This window comes from Solanum stenotomum, chromosome 3, assembly GCF_019186545.1.
Source record: "Solanum stenotomum isolate F172 chromosome 3, ASM1918654v1, whole genome shotgun sequence".
NCBI lineage: Eukaryota > Viridiplantae > Streptophyta > Magnoliopsida > Solanales > Solanaceae > Solanum > Solanum stenotomum.
In genome coordinates this window covers 1,515,687-1,537,419 of record NC_064284.1, presented here as the reverse complement: position 1 = coordinate 1,537,419, position 21,733 = coordinate 1,515,687, and the positions used below count along the sequence as shown (strand labels likewise).

General features: G+C 31.8%; 2 protein-coding genes across 3 annotated transcripts; one reads left to right on the top strand and one right to left on the bottom strand.

Moving 5' to 3' along the window:
* Nucleotides 1-4,160: 4,160 nt before the first annotated feature.
* Nucleotides 4,161-10,354, top strand: LOC125860045 (protein HOTHEAD-like). Of its 2 annotated transcripts, none has more exons than XM_049539942.1 (6): nucleotides 4,161-4,356; nucleotides 5,059-5,407; nucleotides 8,253-8,563; nucleotides 8,663-9,048; nucleotides 9,250-9,818; nucleotides 10,136-10,354. In XM_049539942.1, exons 1-6 carry the CDS (start codon nucleotides 4,269-4,271, stop codon nucleotides 10,188-10,190), a joined length of 1,758 nt encoding a protein of 585 aa, XP_049395899.1. In that variant the 5' UTR covers nucleotides 4,161-4,268; the 3' UTR covers nucleotides 10,191-10,354. The 2 variants fall into 2 exon arrangements, with proteins under 2 accessions (XP_049395899.1, XP_049395898.1); XM_049539941.1 differs by having other exon boundaries at nucleotides 5,056-5,407.
* A 1,336-nt stretch (nucleotides 10,355-11,690) lies between these two features.
* LOC125859334 (receptor-like serine/threonine-protein kinase ALE2) lies at nucleotides 11,691-17,839 on the bottom strand. Its single transcript, XM_049539058.1, has 11 exons — nucleotides 17,196-17,839; nucleotides 16,351-16,461; nucleotides 15,846-15,956; nucleotides 15,565-15,774; nucleotides 15,326-15,418; nucleotides 15,110-15,220; nucleotides 14,646-15,017; nucleotides 14,161-14,460; nucleotides 13,422-13,814; nucleotides 13,078-13,321; nucleotides 11,691-12,572 (listed from the first exon to the last, which is right to left on the bottom strand). The coding sequence occupies exons 1-11, from the start codon at nucleotides 17,269-17,271 to the stop codon at nucleotides 11,936-11,938; spliced, it is 2,658 nt and encodes an 885-aa protein (XP_049395015.1). The 5' UTR covers nucleotides 17,272-17,839; the 3' UTR covers nucleotides 11,691-11,935.
* Between the last annotated feature and the right edge of the window lie 3,894 nt (nucleotides 17,840-21,733).

Here is a 21,733-nt window from a genome sequence, read left to right as displayed (position 1 = left end):
AAAAAGTACTATAAATTACAATTTTTCTCATATTAATATGATAAAAAGATCTTAAAATATTGGTCAAATTTAATTATTCGAGATAGGACTTGTTTTGGAGTTTATGGTCAAATAGTTTTTTTTTTCACTGTTTTGACAAAGACTAAAAAGTGTTAACTTTAGGAAAAAATAATATTAAAATACCAAAGTAATTTAATGCATATTTAAAGAGAGGCTATTTGTATCAACCCTCAACCATATGAACACCATTTTTGTTATTTTCTCAAAAAAGAAGTGACAAAGATATCTGGTCCAGCTGGGTGCATTTATAATATTTCTTACAAAATTATGTGTAGTTAGTTTCAAAGGCCTATGTCTCTAATCTCTAGCATCTAACTATGTTACGTGATTGAATAATTGGAACATACATAATCATAATATTAGGTAAAGGAAAGAAACTCTTTTTTTTTTTTGTTTTTTAAAGTTTCTCATCCGATGTATAATATTTGCATTAAGTTTGACTAATTTGTACTCGCGCATTGTGAAAAGGATTTTGAACATGATTTTTTTTCATATTCAAGGCTCAATTCAAGACTTCTAGTTAATGATTGAGAGAAATATTGCCGCAAAAAAGATTTATCGGCAATTGAGTTAATGATATTGCATTTATAGTCGCTAAAGCCTTTAGTGACATTTATATAATGCAAGTTTTCAATACTCATATTTATTATTGCCACTAAATATAATATTACAACAATTATATTATTACCAAAACATCCTTTATTTGTTATCATGCCCGTCAAGAAATTAAAGAGCAAATGTTTTAATTAATTAGCTAGTCAAGTAAATTTAAAATCAAATTACGTGTAATTAGTTGGATCTGTACTGAGCATGAACTAGTGGACTATAAAAGAGAATGGATAACGTATTTGAAGAATCCCAATAAAATCTGCTGGACACCATAAATACACAATAAGTAATTTTATAAATGGAGTCTGAAGAAGATATGACATACACAAAATTTATTTTTACCTATATGAGTTAAGGATATTATTTTCGATAGATCCTAAAATTTTAAGCAAAAGGATTGTAAAACAACAAAATACAAAACAAATGCAACAATAGGTAGTAATACACATTAAATAATATAAATATTCATAGCTGTTGGATTTCATTTATTACTGCAAACTAAAAATGTAAGTACCCTTTAATTAACCAACAAAGGAAAAAAGAGAGAAAATATAAAAGAGGAACAATTAACTTCCAGCTGGATGGATGGGTGAAATAATAATAATAATAATAATAATAATAATAATAATAATAATAATAGTAGTAGTAGTAGTAATAATAGTAATAATAGTAATAGTAATAGTAATAGTAATAGTAAAGTAGTAATAATAATAATAATAATAATAATAATAATAATAGTAATAATAGTAATAGTAGTAATAATAATAATAATACTAGTGCAAAAGGTAGCTCCATTTATTTATTTTAAGATTGTATAGCTAGATTTATTTCTTTATTATGAAGGTAGCTAGATCATGAGCTAGCAAGCAAGCAAAAAAGGTGAATTTTTATTTTTAATCCGTTTAAAAAAAATATTTTTTTTCTTTTTCTTACATTATTTTAACTTTAACTTTCTACCTGACATGTTTAAAATTACAAAAGTAAAAATCATCTTAACACATTTGACATAATTTAATTTAAGACCATAAAATTAAAAAACTTTTCTCTATTTCTTATATTCAGTAGGAAAAAATTATTAAAAAATGAAAGTGAAATAATGTAGCAGGGTGGGGGTGGGGGTAGGGGTGGGGGGCACCCTCCACCTCTACCTCTATTAAAGATATGCTTCCAGCTTTTGTTTAATTTCACTCATGTATTTCAACCTCAGTGCTAAATAATAATATGTATTAAATATGTTTGGTAATAATAATAATAATATCGGAAAGTATACATACATATATTCCAGTATATATATATATTCCTCTAACTAACTAAGATCTATATCTATAACTATATATAAACCATTAAGTGGTCGGTGAAAAAGGGACATACCTGAAGAAGGAAAAACAATCTGCTGTGCTAACCATATTAGTATAATATGCAAAGACAAATAATATATATTATATCTATTATATAATATAGTTAGATATGTAATATAACAGATCCCTCTCTTGGTTAATCACCTATATATATATATATATATATATAGACTCAATGATTAGTGACTGACAAATAGTGTGGTGTAATTTTATATATTCCTCCTCTCTTGGAAGTTGGAAATTGTTCATTCTCAAAAATGTAGCTTGGTTGTCCACATGATTAAAAGGCGTCAAATAATCAGAGGGTTTCATTTTAAATTTTTCTAAATATATATGAAATCGCTTTTATTAGAGAGAGTTTTATTTTTTAATATGAAATTTTTTGAAATAATCTGAACTAAGTCGAAATGGATATAAGATACCAGATAAAAAATCGGTAAAAAATTAGATATGTTGAGCTGAATTTGAAAAAGTGTGCTAAATTGATAAATCGACCAATTTATCAGTTCATATTTAATAAGTTAATTTCCTCACCTTTCATAGATTTGAGTCTTTCTGAGTACATAGTTACTTTTATTAAGTAATACTATACCTCCTAATATGAAACTTCCTAGCACAAATTTAAATTTAATCGAGCCCAATACAAAATACCAAAAACCAAGTAAAAAAATAAAAAATATTTTAATTTATTCTATTTACATTATATAGTAATTTTATTACAGCTTTCAACTCAGTACTCCTTTTGATAAATCGATCCCACAATCTTAAAGTTAAACACGAAGAATATCTGTCACCTGAATAACCTCTCTGTCCAAAATCTTTGAATTTATTGTTGTGTACATGTTTGGATTAGATTGTGTTTTTTTTTTATGAATCATTTTGAATTTTACCTTTCGAATTAAGTCAAACAAACGAATCTAATACAATTCAAAGTGACTGTACTGTATTTTACCAAAAACTTATGTAGTTGTGTGTCCTCTCTTTAATATATAAGTAGTACTCTCCATGTATCCATGTTTATTCGTATTGACTTCTCACATCTCTTATCAGTAGCAAATTCAATAACAAAATTTTATTCATTACTATCTCTTTTGATTTTTTAAACTAGACAAATAACCACGAGCATTTATTTTTAATATAGCTGACAAGTAAAAGTTTACTAAATTTTTTAAATACTTTTTTAAGGTCTTGATGCTTTCATGCAATATAGATATATATGGTGGTTTAATAATAGTGAGCTGTCACGAGAGGGAGAAGGTAATAAAAAGTAGTAGTATTATTTTTATTTATTAGTAGGACGTAGATATAAATGAATCGAACGGCCAATATGAATGCATTGATGATTCAGTGTAGCAGTTGGCATTGATTTCCCACACCATTAATGGCCTCTCTTTGAATTTAATATACCCACCTAGCTCTTTCAACGTTAAGCATACATTCATTTTTATTGGTCCAATATTGACTTGATATTAGCTCTTAAGAGTTGTTTGTAATTAGTTAAAGTTATGCAATGATTAATTATGAGTGAATCAATTTGTTATTTTATGTTGATATTAATTATACATGTATTAATTATTTCATCTTTTATCTTGTATAAAATAATAATATCCATATATAGCTCAATACATAATGTACAATATATTGTGAGTGATAAGCTTTGGTTCATTTTTAGTTGTCTAATATTACCTTGTTACAACTCTTAAGAGTTGTTTGGTAGTTGGTTAGAGTTAATCAAATATTAATAATATAGAGATTAGTTATAATGAAATTTATGTAATATTTTATGCAGGTATTAGTTATTCCATCTTCTATCTAACATAAACTAATTAACACATAGATCCAATTATACATGTATGTAGATTTCTAAACTGTCAACCAAATGTTGATTTAATTCATACATGAACATTTTATTTTCTATCTAGCTAGCAAACATTGTATAAGTTATACGAAAATTAATAAATAAATAACTTGTTTCTCATCCAACTATCAAACAACCCTTTAAAAAACAATAAGTAGAATGTTTGGAATGAAAGTGAACATCTATTTTTAATATATATCGTGAACGTATACATACATTTGGTAGAGTACATTAATTAGTAGTGCTATATATATATGTTGGACACACAAAATAAGGCCAAGGAGAAGAAGACACATAGATAAAAGCTAAGGTTGAGGTGGGAAGGTTCTTGATCTCCTAGGAGAGTAAATTTGTGTGTTAGTGTAGTTTGTGTCTGAACTCAAATGGCTGTGGTTGGTCCTCTCTCTGTGATTTTCAACCTTCTTCTCTCTTTACTTGTATGCCATCTCCACTTCACCATTCTCATTCAAGGTACCTTACTTTTATTTTTTTATTTTTTCTTATAGCTGCTAGGGATTTGAATTTCATTCCCTTTTTCATTTTCCATAGTTTTTTTCTGTTCGTCAAAATCGAGGCTAGTATACAATTAAAATTCCCTTTTCACTTGTTTAATTTTTTCTAATTAATTTATCATCCTCATCTATAATTCTTGAAATCCACCACCTTTTCTTGCAATTCTTCAAAATCACTTCTGCTAATCTATTAGAGATCGATACACTTAATTAAATCGCATCATTTGTTGTTTAAATCAATGATTTCTGATAATTTTGTTGCTTCGTTCGTTTGTGTATTTTTTTTTTCTTTTTCTTTTAAGAAAATGTCTTTTTACTACAGTTAATAATTTTATTTAAATGTTTGAAGTTTATGGTCATATCATGTGAATAAACTGTTACATGAGATGATCATATTTAATTTAATTATATATTATCACCCATAATAATTACTTAACCCCTAGCTCCTGTATAATATTGGTTTTACTTGCTTTTACAGATGAATTCAAAATTTTGAAAATATTTTCAACATTAACTATTAAATGCATCTCACTTTGCCATTCTAATTTTTTAATATGAATTCAGTTGAACGGTCCTTGCTTCATTGTGTATTGAATCTGCGTTATAAGTATTATTTATTTGTGGAGTATTTAATTAATTGGTAAGTGGTTGATTGCAGGAGATCAAGGGAGATGGGAAGATAAGTATCCATTTATAAGAGAAGCAAGTACATTTTCATCATTTTCAGATTCATATGATTATATAATAGTTGGAGGTGGAACAGCTGGTTGTCCTTTAGCAGCAACATTGTCAACAAAATATAGAGTTTTATTAGTTGAAAGAGGTGGAGTTCCATTTACAAATGCAAATGTGTCATTCATGCAAAATTTTCACATCTCTCTTGCTGACACTTCATCTACTTCCGCTTCACAATTCTTCGTTTCTACCGATGGCGTTTTTAATTCTAGAGCTAGAATTTTGGGTGGAGCCACTTGCATTAACGCCGGCTTTTATACTCGCGCTGCTCCAAGGTACATACCTTTCATTTTACTTTACTTCACTCATAATTTATAAGTTCCTCTTTAGTCTTGTAAATTATGTGTCAAATCTAAATAAATTGAAACGAATAAAGAAAGGAGGAAATATTAATAAATAATTATTTCAATTTCTGAAATATAAATAAATAGATTAAATTTAATGAAACGTGTCAAGTTAATGTGAAACGATTAAAATGAAACGTAGGGAATACACTACACTTCTTGTATTATTATGAATTTAATTTATATGTATATTGACTCATACAAAAGAAAATAGCTCTAATTTTCTCGCTAAATAATTCGTAGCAAATACGATTTTCTTAATTGAATTAATAACAAACTTTTATTGGTTAGCGGTACAAGGTGTCCTTTATTTTTTTTTTAGTGAAGGTTATGTCGTATAAAAAAAATTGTTATATAATTAGTGCATTAATTTGTTATGATAGGTCATTTCTCTTGGTAGGATAACTATAATTGAAAGGGTGAGTAGTTGTAATCATGATTATATTTTCTTTGAGTCAAGAGTATATAAAAAATATTCATATTTTATCTTTTGCACTTTATGTGTGAAATTATATTGAATGTATTTATTACGGTAGAGTAGTTGTTATCATATATAGACAAAAAATAAAAATAAAAATTCTACAGCCTAATTTTGGATTATTCATGGCTGTAATTTGGTGGTTGAATAATGAATTACTCCCCAACTAGAAAAGTGAAATGAGCATGTGGTTTTTAATGCCAATAAATTTTGGTCATATTTTTGTACTCACGTTAAGTTGATTTTATTACTTCTTTGAACCAAACAAAGGAAAAAAAAAAAGTAGTGGTTCTCATTTTATTTTTTAAAAAAAGAAAACTGAAGATGAAACAAATAAAGAGAGGAAAATACCCACCTATTTGTATGACCAAAAATGTGTTACTTCCTAGTTTCTTAGTCTATTTTTACTTTTCTACTATACTAAAAATAAATGTCCATTGTTATTTCTTCATATTAGAAAATCTTGGAATAATTTATCACTTGGTATTATTAAGGGACAAGGATTTGAAAAATACCCCAATTTTAGCTGAAATTGTTGTTACGATACCAAACTTTATGGAGGACCTATTACCCCCTGAACTATTTAATAGTGTATTTTAAAGGTATATATGTGCCCACGTGGACACATTACTATTTATAATTATGCATTACTTTTATGTCTACATGGACAAATATATATGTTTAAATTACGGTATTAAATAGTCTGGGGATAATAGGTCCTCATTAAAGTTTGGTATCGTAACAACAATTTCTGCCAAAATTAAGTATTTTTCAGACCCTTATCCCTATTATTAATTATAATTATTTTCCAAAGAATTGAATCTGTTATATTCAAAAGGTAATATAGTAAAATTATCAATCTATTCATTGTTTCTTGAAATGTGTATTAAGTTAAAACTGGACAAGCAGAACTGGTCGGAGGGAGTATTAGACTAAAATTTGTTTTATAAATGAAAAAAGATCGAGTTAATGGAGAGAAAAACTTAATTCATTTCTATGTGAATATGTCATTATCAAAAGTATGAGGACTAATTTCAATTAAATGCAGATTCAATTAAGTAATGTGTGCATTTACAGAAATATTTTCCATTTTGGTCAGCCTAAGCACACGACCTTACCAAACATGATTTAGACTTTTTAAAAAAAAACTCAACTACAATTATATTCCATTAATTGTCGTGTGAGACCAAAATATTGGACCCATTACAAACCTTTTAGTTATAAATAAAATATCCTTTCGATGACCTTATAATGTGAAAAAATAATAATTTAAACTGATGGTGTATACATAATTAAAACTCTTTTCATTAATCCTTTTGTCACTACTTAAAAACACCATTTCCCCATTGAAATTTGTTACTAAAAAATTGTTCAATAGCTATTCCCACATATATATTGATTGAATCAGTTATGAAGCTTCCCAGTATTTTAGTGAGAATATGTTTTCCACCATGCGTCTTCCAAGTAAGTAATTGGTTTGATAGGAAAATCATATTTTATAACACAAATTTCTTATTGATTCACCGCGCTAGTAGTGTGTGGACAAGCTTTAAGGCATTATCCTTGATCAACTAACAAAGATAAACTTTTAATAGAGTATTTGAGACATATATATGATGTTTGTCTCCTTTTTTTCTTAGCCATGAAATAAAGATTTGGTAGGGAATGCAAATGCACAAATATTTAAAGACAAAGCAGAAAATGAGTGTACACAGATAAATTGTGGCCATTATCTATTTAAAACAGGCCAACTACCAAACTTATATAGTCATTTATTGAACTTATACCTATCAAGGACAATAAAATTTAAGTTCCCTATTTATGATGTTTATTCCGTACTATTGTTTAAGCATGAAGGTTTATGATAAATCCAAAGAAGTAGGTGCACTAGCAGTTAATATCTTGGCCTAATGCTAGCTTGCGTCATGCGTGTGCTAAATATAACTCATTGCTTTCAGTGGTGGAGCTAAAAATTTTATTGTTTTCTCTTTCAAAATTGAGTATTGTTACGTAGATGATATGTTTAAGGAGTGATAAGGGTAGCTCATTTTATGTCCATTAAAAAAAAAAATTACAATGTATATCGGATGTTTCTTGAGAATTGAGCACTATTAAGAAGAAGTAGTTGGAAACAATTACTATCTTTTGTCTTGAATTCCTAAAGCGTCACCTGTTTTGGGACGGAGGAAGTAAATCAAACAGGCTCTAGGTACAGATCGAGTCGCAATTGTTGTGTTGAGTTATAAAAATTGATTGTAGATCATACATGTTGATGTTGTGATCTTGTTGAACTTGCAGTTACATTGAGAAAGCAGGATGGGATTCTAAATTGGTGAATGAATCATATCCTTGGGTTGAGAAACAAATTGTTCAGAGACCAAACTTGGCTCCATGGCAAGAAGCAGTAAGAGAAAGTCTACTTGAAATTGGTATCTCACCTTTTAATGGATTCACTTATGATCACATCTATGGAACCAAGGTTGGTGGGACCATATTCGACCACTACGGACGTCGTCACACTGCTGCTGAACTACTTGCCTCTGCTAATCCTAACAAGTTGGATGTTCTGGTGCATGCCACAGTTCAAAAGATTGATTTTGATACATCAGGTACATCTCGATTAGTTAACATGTTGGTTAACCGTAACCTGAAACACGGAATATGCGTTATAGTAGTATTGATAATCGGATTGAAATAATTATATGCAGGAAAGAAGCCACGGGCAGTGGGAGTCATTTTCAAAGATGAAAATGGGAAAGTACACAAGGCATTTCTTTCAACAAGGAAGGGAAGTGAGATTATAGTGTCATCTGGTGCAATTGGGAGCCCTCATATTCTGATGCTTAGTGGAATCGGACCAAAGGCCGAGTTGGAAAAGTTGAACATCACAGTAGTGCTTGACAATAAGTTTGTTGGTCAAGGCATGTCAGACAACCCCTTGAACACGATCTTCGTCCCCACAAATAGGCCTGTTGAACAGTCACTGATTCAGACTGTAGGGATTACTAAAAAGGGAGTCTATATTGAAGCTAGTAGTGGATTTGGGCAGTCCGGAGATAGCATCAGTTGCCATCATGGAGTTGCTTCAGCTGAGGTTAGTAGCAATGTTTCGACTTCTATCAATCACATCCTGATTGGATTGTTGTTTCCCGTTGTTTCATAATGTATTGTACTGTATGTTACTGGACACTGGTAAATTTACTTAAAAAAAACTCTTAATTGCTCAGTAGTACTACTCTCTACGTCCATTAATCACGATTTTCCTAACATTGTGTCCACATTTTGGAATAACCAGATTGGGCAACTGTCCACCATTCCTCCAAAGCAGAGAACAGTAGAAGCAATCGAAGCATATCGAAGAAGCAAGAAAAACATACCACATGAGGCGTTCAGGGGAGGTTTCATCTTAGAAAAGATAGCATTACCTTTGTCAAGAGGGAACATTAGCCTGGTGACTACCAATCCTGACGACAACCCTTCCATCACCTTCAACTACTTCAGCCATCCACGTGATCTAAAACGATGTGTAGATGGTATACGCATTGTGGAGAAGATCGCGAAATCTAAACACTTCACCAACTTCACACAGTGTAACAAAGAGACACTAGATAAGCTGCTTAACATGAGTGTCCAAGCTAATGTTAATCTAATACCAAAACACACTCATAACACCGAGTCCTTAGAACAGTTCTGCAAAGACACTGTGATCACAATATGGCATTACCATGGCGGATGTCAAGTTGGAAAGGTGATCGCCCCTGATCACAAGGTTCTTGGTGTCCATAGGCTCCGTGTCATCGATGGTTCAACATTCAAAGAGTCGCCAGGCACAAATCCTCAAGCCACAGTGATGATGATGGGCAGGTAACATCATAATAATACAAACTACTCCCTCGGTTTCAAAAAGAATGTCTCTTTCCTTTTCTGACAACTCTTTAATTCTAACATTCCATATGACATGTTTAAGACTACAAGATTAAAGGACATTTTGGTACGTTCTACAATTTTTAATTGAAGACCTTAAGTTTCAAAAGTCTTCTAAACTTTCTTAAACTCCGTACTAAGTTAAAACCAAACAAACAAATTGAAACGGAAGGAGTAACTAACTTGCTATATGACGCTGAACTTAAATCATTTCCTGCTAATTGTCTCATGATTCTTTGTTGTCCCATTTGATGCAGGTACATGGGAGTGAAGATTCTAAGAGAGAGATTAGGAAAAGCAGCTGGTTTGTAACGACTTAAGACAACTTTGAAGTAGAAGAAGATTAGACCTATTCTTTAGTTTGTTTTGTTAAGGGGTTGTTGAATCAAGTGGAAAGAATTTGCTGCTTCTTTTTAACCAAAGACTGCAAGTCTTTACCATTCTAATTCTTAGCAAGCAAGTGTGTAGTCTGTCAAGATTGGCTTACCGTCGAAAAAAGGTGGTTCTGTATGGGTGTGTGTTGGGTTGGAATTGAAACATTTTGTGCTGTTGTGTTCACATTGCAATGTGTGAAGTTCATGCTTAATTATTATCTAACCTTGCATCTATATTCTTATCTCTAGGTATCAATCTTTTTGTACACCGTCAGTGCATATAACTTGAAAAAAACTCTTCCTGTATATGTTATTTCATGAATTTGACTCGACTTGAAAGTATTCGTCCTTGCCTAGAGAGTTTTACTAATAACTCAAACAATAGTCATTAGGTTCATAAGGCAGTGAATAGACACAGAAGCAGTAACCATCATGCTGTAGAAATATCAATGAGAGTTCAATGAAACTGCAAACAAACAAGTTTTAAGTGAGCAAAATGAAATCATGATCTTTTTTTATAATTAGTGTTGGAAAAATGATTCTGGATCTCAAAAGAAAGTATTCATACTTGTCAAATAGTAATGGTCAATTTGATTAATTTCCTGAGTGAAGGACTAGTAATGGGGTCTGGACTTGTGGCCTAGTGGTCACAACAAACAAAAGATTTCAGAAAAAGAAGAAAAGGAAAACAGACAATAGAGAAAATATTAGCACAACAAAAATACCCAGCATAGTCCCGCTACCTCAGACTCAGAGGTATAGAGGTTGTTTCCAATTGACCCTCGGCTCAAGGAAAAACAGTCCAAAGCAATAACAAAAACAACAGATAGTATTTTTTTTCTTTTGGTCGAAAAAATATATAATATTGTTTGCAACAAATTTTAAACATATGAAAATAAATAAACCACATAAATAATATCTGACGAAACATAACTTTATTGATAAAGATTGTGGGCACAATTCTGTTCCTCCCTTGATTCTACTCTTCTAAGATTTATCCATGATTCGAGGGTCGTTAGTGCGAATTTCTCTAAGTAGGATGATTTAGATTTGACCTCTATATGAATATTCCATCAATTTGCGGAATATTCAAAATCTTGATCTTTAAAAATACCCAAGAGTTTATGGAATATTTTCAGATAAAAAACAACAAATAGTAATAGAACAGAAACTACAACAAAAGAATACAACAACCGAGGTACAACCGTACAAGGAACAATATATAGTAACATAAATCGAAGGAAAAGAAACTACAGGAGCAATACTACGACTACTAATATGAACAGACAATGCATTACTACATACTAATCTTCTACCCAAATTCGGTAATTTCACACCCTCCTATCTAAGGCCATGTCCTCGGTAAGCTAAAACTCCATCATGTCCTGTCTAATCCCTTCTCCCCAATACTTCTGAAAATAACCTCAGATATCAAAAATTACAAAATAAGATGAATTACTCATTAAGAAAGAGGAACTACAAAGTTTTAGTCCCACATTAAGTTTTGCACTTAAAGTAGAGAGGAGAGTACATAAAATGGACATTTTAAATCATCTGCCACTGAAAAATACTACATCTTATGGTAATATCTACAGACAAAATAAGATAACTCCATGAACACATAACAGCAATTATATGTTCTAATATAATGTAGGACTTTATGGTTGTTGCTAAAAGTTCTCATCATGTTTTTGATGAAAAACTATGTTCACTCATGCTGCCACTTGAAAGAACTCTCAACCTTTGCCAGAAATTCCTTTTTCTTCCCATTTTCAAAGGAGCAGAATTGAATTGTCTCCTAAAAGACTCAGATTCCAGTGTTCCGTATCTAGCTGATGCACTCTTTAACTCTGTAGCTGATAATGCCATTTGGACATTTAAAGGAGAATCAAAACCTGGAATTGATTTATGGACTAGTGAAGTGTCTGTCATAGAAAGGTCCTCGTGGCTGCAACTTCGGGACATAGGCTCTCGTGTATCATCAAATTCATCACATACTAATTTCAAGGCTTGAACCACTTCTCCCATGAAAGGACGATGCGATACTTCTGGCTGTACACACATTGATGCTATTGCTGCAACTTTGCTGATACTATCAATTGGGATATCAGACACTATAGCTTTATCTATTATTATTTCTAAACCTTCCTTGGTTGTCAGGAGCGGACGAGCCCAGGCTACAAGATTTTCTTGACCTGGAGGTTGTGATAGATCCACAGGTTTTCGTCCGCTTAAAAGTTCAAGGAGAACTACACCATAGCTATAAACATCACTTTTCACCAGGAGATGGCCAGTCATTGCATATTCTGGAGCTAGGTAGCTGCAGCAAATAATTAGCAAAAGTTAGGTACAAGCCAAGATCAAATGTTGGGATTCTTCACCATTAGCAGAGGCAGATACAATATAAATTTAACGGGTTTAACCATATAAGCAGACCACCAATCCATTCCCCAACCAATGTAGGACTCTAACCTACTCTTAACACTCTTCATCACTTCCATGCCCAAACAGGAGCTTGGACCGGGGAGCCCAAAACAAGCATGGACCTGACTCTGATAATATGTAAAGATATGGCACATAAGCTTTACTCAACTCCAAAAGTTAGCTCATGAAGGAAGGATTGCCTAAATCCATATAAGCAGACCACTAGTCCATTTCCCAACCAATGTGGGACTCTAATCCACTCTAACAAGATCATAAAAGCTGATCGCGTCAAGTTCAAATTTTGACTATGCTTCTGCATATTAGCGTTGTCGCCTGTCAGCACTAGTTGAAGTACAGCAAGACAGAAAATTTCTCTCAATGAAAGAGTGCATAATGCATACCCAAAAGTGCCCATCACATGAGTGGAGATATGTTTGTTTCCCTCCTCCAGTGCTGATCTAGCCAAGCCAAAGTCTGAAACTTTTGGTGTAAAATCATGTTCCAGTAAGATGTTACTAGACTTGAAGTCCCTGTGTATTACACGAGGGCTCGAGTCCTCATGCAGATATGCCAATCCTCGAGCTGCACCTAATGCAATCTTCATTCTTGCATACCAATCAAGAGGAGAAGCCTCTTTATCAATTCCTGAAAGAGAAACCATAGAAACCAAAATCACTTATTCAACCGGATATCTAACATGTCAAATATAAGTTCTGGTGTATTCATTTGTCAGACATGTACTAACCATGTAAATGTGATTCTACACTCCCATTAGGAACAAGTTCATAGGCCAGGCAGCGACAGTTTTCCTCGGTGCAAATACCTATCAATTTGACCAAGTTTCTGTGATGCAGCCTACTAAGCATCTCAACTTCCGCCAAAAACTCACGGCCTCCCTGCCGATCATCTCTTTTTAAAACCTTAACTGCTACTTTCCTTCCATCATCAAGGGTTCCACTGTACACAAGTCCAAAACCACCTTCCCCAAGGACCCTTGAATTGTCAAAGTTGTTAGTGGCTCTCTCTATATCGTTTGTACAGAAAATTTTCGCAGTTCCTGTGTAAGCTAAAATACTAGAACTGAAGGACATGGATTTTGAGCTGGGTTTACTTGCCAAAATCATAGATCCAGCACCACCTGTTCAATATATAGTCATCAGCTCTAAGACGCATTATGTAACAGTTTATCTGCATTTTCTTTTTACTACTCCCTCTGTTTCAATTTGTTTGACTTGAATCGAAGTTTAAGAAGTAAGGAAGACCTTTGAATCTTGTGGTCTTAAACTAAAGACATGAAGAATGTACCAAAATATCCTTTAATCTTGTGTTCTTAAACATGTCATGTGAAAAGTTGAAATTAAAGAGTTGCCGAAACAAGAAAGAGACATTCTTTTTGAAACAGACAAAAAAGGAAAAGTAAGACAAGCAAATTGAAACTAAGGGAACATATTTCGGATATTGCAATTCCTATCAGTAGAGTTTACCTGATGTTTTCCCCTGGGAGGAGATTAAAATATGTGGAGGTTGCTCGGGTGATTGAGCATAACATCCGCACTTAAACAACAGAAGCCAAATAAATCCCATGCACACAACAAAGGCTGTGATTGATGATATGACGATCACAATGATCATATTTCTAGCTAAACCCTTCTTTCTCATTCTTGATGACACATCTACCCCCAGAGGTTTGATTGTCATTCCATCATTTTCATTGCCAGGATAGGCTGGTAGATCATCAATAGTAGCACTGCTCGAATGACGTGAAGGTGGAGAAGGTGGTAACCCTGCAAAAGATCAACTCTATAAGAACTCAAACAATGGAATGTGTATAACACTAATAAAGTGCAGAGACACGGTTATCAGAGAATGGAGAACAAGCAAAATCAGCATGATAGAACTAATTTAGCCAATGAACATTGACATTACTGAAGTAACAACCAATTAAATATTAATGGTACTAATTGACAACCTGGATAACGGACATAAACCATCTCATAGGCACCAAAATCCATAGTCTTAATGAATAACGCCCTCTTCCAGAACTTCTGATAGATGGTAAAAGCTGTGGCAGCATCAAACTTTCCATCTGTAGGAACCAAGTTGATATGTACAATTGTTTTCTCAAGCTGTTGGTCAGCTGCATTTGCTCCCATAATGCGCACTTGACTCGTGTTTAGCGAAACACCAGCAGCAATTACCTTGGCTAGCTCAGATACCAAAGGAAAGAAGGTATAGAGTGTGACATTGAGGCGCATCGCAACCTGAATGGGCCACACACAGCCGCAGGGTGATCCAGGAGGTGTGTACGTCAACGGCTCAGTGCATGTCAAAGAACTACAATCTAATAATCAAACATTTTACTTAATAAAAAATGATAGATAAAGGAAACTGAGAGAACATCAATAAGAAAGCTAAAAGCACTTGTCTATGTACCATGATTTGGAGGTGGTGGTGGCAGTGTCATAACAGGTAAAGGTGGTGGTCTCAGTTTCTTTCCTTTTATAGATGAACTCGTTGGCGATATTGTAGGTGTACTCATGGGAACTGACAACAATACGAAGAATCAGATAATTAGCATTTGTTAAGTGTTACCTTTTATTACAAATAAGAAAAGAAATGATGCATTAGCATTACAATTTATATACATACTTCCCGTGTGACTAGGTTGGATTATAGGTGATGATACAGGTGCCCAACTTATTGAAGAAGGAACAGGAGACGTGAACGGAGAGATCGAAGGACCTATATAATTTATGAAAAGAAAAATATAGTCACTTGTTTAGGTAAAACCAAAGGTAAGCTAATCTTTGAACCATCCAAATATATATTTTACTATATCTATTTTCTATTTACAAGACCGAAGGCAATATGTTTTTAGAATAGCTTACCTGACCAGCTTGAACTGCGTGGATGGAGGTGATCATATGGTTTAGTAAAGTCACTGTGTTTGTTTTTCCTGTGATGATGCCTAATAGAGGAGATTGAAGGCGTGGATGCAGAACTGTGTGCTTGCTTTCCGCCAGAATTCCTAAAATGGGGTGAAGTTGAAGGTGCATCCGCGTAATTAGATGGTTCCAAGATCTTGTGCTGATAAGTAGCTGCAGAACCAAATCTGACTATCAGATTTTACCAAATTCAAAACATAAACAGTTCTGATTATTTAAAATACCTTTAGTTGGATGATGATATGGGTGTGGAGCACTGTGAAATGCCTCGAGATGCGGTGCAGCAGCAAACGTGTCATGTCTCTTCCATCTAGAAGTTGGAGTGGGAAACAAATCTGCAATGTGTATGCGATGCAACACCATATCAAAAGATCTGCTAGTCAGGAAATATCTATTACATTTTACATGACAATAGCTTTTGTCACTTTCAGTTTGCCACACATTTTTGCATAACAAATGTTGTTTTATAATATCGTAGAAATAATCTTTAAGAGGCCTTAAGTAAGATACACGAATGCTAACATATGAGGAGCATGATTAAAAAATGCCTCAAATTGACGAAATCAAAGAGCATATCCTCGACTTCATTTCTAGTCTTAACAGTGTATCGAAAGGCAGTTCATCTTTCTCAAAATTATCATGAAAGGACTAGATGGAAAGCACATTAAAATAAAATGAGTGTTGTAAAGGTCAGAGATCAAACACATACAAATGGAAAGAATGTCTCACCTTCTTGTAGGAGGGATTTACGTGATCCTGCATTTCTCTGTACACTAAGATTAATTCGTCCGTCCTTGAGAAATGCAGAAGCTGCTGTTTTCAGTGAATGTAGGTTGAATCCTGCAATGATGCTAAAGCTACTTAGTAACCCAGGAATACTCATACAAAATTAGATCATAACTTATTCCTATTTAATTCCTATAGTCATCCATTGCATTTTATCTTTTCCTTCGATATCTAGAAAAGAAAGAAAAATCTACTAAACTACAAGTCCAGAAGCAGCTAAGCTTATAATCAACGTGTTCAACCGAACTCAGTACATGTAATATACATATGTAAGAGTGTGTTGTGTTTGAAAAACTAAGTATACAATGAATTTTAAAGTTTGAACCCATTGTTATAGAAGGACGAGTTCAGTGCTAAGATTGAACTCATAAAATTTAAATCTTGGATCCACCACTGACTACAACAAACACAATTACCCATCCTAACCCTCTTTCACTGGAAGAGCAAACTCACAATCAAAGCCCTTGCTCAAACAATCAAGAATTGCATTCTTGACATAACAATAACAACATCATACCCAATGTAGTCCCACAGAGTGGAATCTAAGTAGGGTAGAACATACGCAGCCCTTACCCCTACCTTCGAAGCGCAAACACATTGTTTCCAATAGACCCTCGGCTCAAGAAAAAACAATCCAAAAAGAAGTAAAGGAAGTGAAAGCATAACAAAGCATACTGAGCAATAACTACAACAAAATAATAGGATACTCAAAAGTACAAGAAACAACAGAAAGCAATCGAAATCGAAGGTCAAGAAACTACCGAACCAATGTGATCACAATATGATACCTGCAGATAATTGGATTGAAAAAATACTTAGAATCACCAAGAACCTCAACAACATGAAACTCTGCAGCAACCCCATTTCCCTCCTCAAGAAAAATGCAGAGAGGATCAAATTACAGAACCATTCATTGGTCTATCAACCAAGAAAAAAAGAATTTGAATGAAAATTGTACTATTTTTAGTACAATGTGGTCAGAAAGAACATGATGATATGTTTCAAGGACTACAAAAATACAAGTGTCTTTGGCTTATGAAAATAAGACCCCAAAATGGTACTATCAAGAACCCTGTCCAAGTTAGGTGGGGAATAAGTAGTAATAAAACCACAAAATTTCTCAGATTTTTTTATATTCTTGGAATGAAATAATCATTTTTAAGAGAAGGGGTTTTAAAGATTGTTCAACTGATCAAGTAAAAAAAAAAAAAAAAGATAAATAGTACAAGTACAACACTAGAGGATTGATCAAGAAAAGAGCTAAAGCTAAAGCCAGAGAGACACCGTGAAAGAGAAAAGCTCTTTTCTTTTTCTTGTGGGGATGAAAGAAACAAAGGACAGAGATGAAAATTATTCATAGATCCATTTGACATGATTTGTTTTAGTTGAATATTACTAGTAAACATTCAAATCTTTTCAGTTGAAATTGTTGACATATTGTTCAAGTGGAATGCCACACCCCCATTCTACTGACTCTATTTTTTAATGCCCTGACTCTGTAAATTACACTCTGTTTTATTTAGGTTACTCTCCTTAGTGTCGGAAATCACGAGGCTTTAGGTTTAAATTTTTTTCTGTTTATCTGAACATAGATCAATATATTTATTTGATAGTTATGTTGGTGGAAGATAATATGTGCTCCTGAAATTAGTCAAGCTGCCTACAAGCTCACACAAATCATATACTTAATTGAGACACGTTGCAAGATGACGTTAAACCACATTTAAAGTAATAATAAGTGATTATTGGAGCTATTAATTTTTTAGATCATTTACAACAACAACAAAAATTAGGATCTTTCGATAAAAAAAATATTTTTACATATAAGAGATTTGAAAAAAATCATATTTTTTTTCAATCTAAGAATGATCAAGAAATCTTATTTTCTCACGACTCTTCGTAACAAACCAGTTATGGTAACATGAAAAATCAATAAAGTAATTAATATATTATAATCGTGAAATTATACTGATGGTATTTTAAAGTATATTTTTAATCCTTGGCAGGTTTCCATCATTATGAAGTAATGGTCCACTTGCAGTGTCATTTTCAGCTCACTAACTTGAAAAGGTTATTCTTTGATTTATTAATTACACTCTAATGCAAGCAATTAAACTTGAGGATAGTAAAAAGTAGTGTCATTTCCACCTTTTACTTTAAAAAAATAAAATTGAAAGCAGCAAAATAACATAATGCCCCACGTTCCATACGTGATTGGACTTTGATCAATTATTTATTTATCATATAGTATCAATCTAGCTACCATCATATTTAAAATATTTGAAAACATTTAATTACTCAATACTATAGTAGCTACTTCAATTCCACTCATTTCCCATTAACAAGTAACTTTTTCCCTAACATCATCAATATACCAATATAATCTTATAGTTGTAAGAGTTTTCTAAAGGAACTTTTATCTCTTATTCAATATATATTAATATAAGGGATAATTTCAAAGACTTCCCTCAAGGTTTCGCTCTATAACACTCATCTTTCATGTGGTTTACGATATTACGTCTACCTCCCTTATTTTCATTTTCTTGTAACCATTCTTTAAACCTATTTAAAATAAATATAAATTAATTTAGTTTTGACAATTTTACGCTTCTATATGCAAGCTTATATCTAATTTTCAACGATTTATCTCTATTTCTTGGATCATTTTTCTTCTTCGCTCGTGAAAATGTTTAACTAGAACAAAATCTGATTGTTCTTATCGGATTTCTCTCTTGGGAAGTTCATTTTTATCTTCGATTTAAAGAAATTGTTGCCGAAAAATGATGGGTTATTGTGGGGGGAGAAATCATCAGTGCATTGGTAAAGGTAAAATGGAGATGAAGAGTTAATATTTGGTGAAAATGGTGGGTCAGCTTGAATAAAGACTATGATCTTTGTTTGATAAAAAAACACACACATATATATATATATATAATAGTATTAATGTATTTGTGCTGATTTATTTTTAAAGTATTTGTTAAATGAGTTATTTTTTATATAATATTTATTAATATGAAGAAATTAATATATAGAAGGGTAAAATTGTCAAATCTAAATTAATTTATCTTTATTTTAAATATGTTTAAAGGATCGTTACAAGAAAACGAAAATAAGGGAGGTAGACGTAATATTGTAAATGACAGGGGAGGTGAGTGTTATAGAGCGAAACTTGGAGGGAGGTCTCTGAAATTATCCCTTAATATAATCATCTCTTTCGAATTAGGTTGTGTGCCACCTCGATTATTCAAATTGATATTTACTATTTTCTATCATAAGAGAAATCAAGATTAAAATTCAAAGTTGTTACACCTGAATTCATTGCATTTTTAATTAAAACTATGGATCAAAACTTAATATTTGTTTATATTTTTATTTTTTACGTGTACTATATCTATATTGCGTCTCAAAAATGATTGATTGAATTAACCCACTATTCGATGTTGCGTGGTTTGTTAAAAAAAAAATCACCTTGAATGTTTTATCTTGTTGAAATTTAAATTTCGATCTCTTGTGAAGAATAATATTTATTTCAATTTTATTGACCACTAAAATAAAAATCAAATATCGACTTATATTTTATACTTCGTGACTTACACCTCGTCTCACATCCAACCTTTTAAAACACTAACTGTATTATAAATACAGAAGAAAACAATCATCTAGTAACATTATATATAATATTAATATTTGTTTTACTTTATTAAGTACCGTTAAATCACACGGTTGAAGTGCAAGTGAAATTCCTCCATTGGTATATGAATATTGAACTTATAATTGGACAGCTTATAATGGGTAGAACCTAACTATTAATAGTCTAGTGGGTACTGTTCAATGTTTGGAAGATATGGTGAATAATGCAAATCAGAATGGGTATTGATTTGAGTACTATTTTATAGGAGACACAATTTAGAATTGGAATAATATGGGCTATGTCCCACCATCGACAGGTACGGATCTAGAAGTTCAGATACAAGCTTAAGTAAATTTAATAGTTTTTTCATTTAAATTATATTTTAAGAAATTTATTAAATATATATAATTATTAAATCTAAAATTTAATTATTATCACTTGAGATCATTATTTTAAAATTTAAAACTTACAAAATTAAAATTCTGATTCTGTCTCCGACCACCGAGGTTAGGTTAAGTTAGTTGATTTTGGAATGGGGTGGTTGGACAGCATCTTCACCACATTACATATCTACTACTCTATGTATAATCTTTTCTTATTTTTTGGTGAAAATGATATTATATACTTTGACGTCAAAAACTCTTCAACATTCTGTCGGTGCTCTTGGCCCATTTCCCAATATACTCTATTTATTTATAATTTATAATTATATAAACTTTTTTAAAAAGTGAATAATAACACTTCCAATTCCTCAGTTATTAATAAATTGTAATTTTAAACATTATGATACATGCTTCAACACACGTACTTAATCTTCAACAGGTTAAAGAAAAAACAATTATATTCTCTTTGTATAAGGAAAAAATGATTTTTCTCTTTTCGTTCCAATTTATGCGATCAATGTAATTGGAATTTTAAGAATCAAACAAAAAAAATGAATTTCTTTATATGTATTTTTCTCCTTTAGCATCATGTACAAAACAACATGGGAAAAAATTCTTTCTAGAAATCTCCTTCAGTATAGAAATAAAAATCTAACTAAACTATAAGATATTTTGTTCAAACATTTAAGAATATGTATTGAGAGCGTCCAAATATCTTTACACATCAGTTCTACCTAAACGGCGAATCAGATTTCGATCATATCAAGACATAAACAAAAGTATTATTCAAGTTAAAATATTTGTGTAAGATTTTTTCATAATATAAGAGGTAAGTGTTTGATTTTAAAAGATATGAGTAGTGAAAATAGATATATCCAACGGAAAGTGTTAAATAATTTAATGTTCTTCACAGTTGACTCTAAAGAACCTTTTGAAATGTTGTGAAATTTAAAATCTATTTTTTTGTTTAGCATTTACAACATTTATTGGAAGGGATGTGATAATTAAATAATTTATTAAACCACTTGTTCTTTTTTTTATTGAAAAATGGGCAGAATATTTGATTAAAAGGAAATGGAAGATTGTAATTTACTCCCTCGTTCCTATTTACTTGTCAAATATTTCTTAATTTGATTTCTTCTTTTACTTGTCATTTTTGAAAAATCAAGAGATGACAATTTATTTTATTAACATTGAATTAATGTCTTTGAAAAATGTAGTGAGTAATATATTTGGGATTCTATCAATTAACAGTGGTAAAATGATAAACTTACTACACCAATTATTATTTTCTTAATAGGTGTGTCAAATT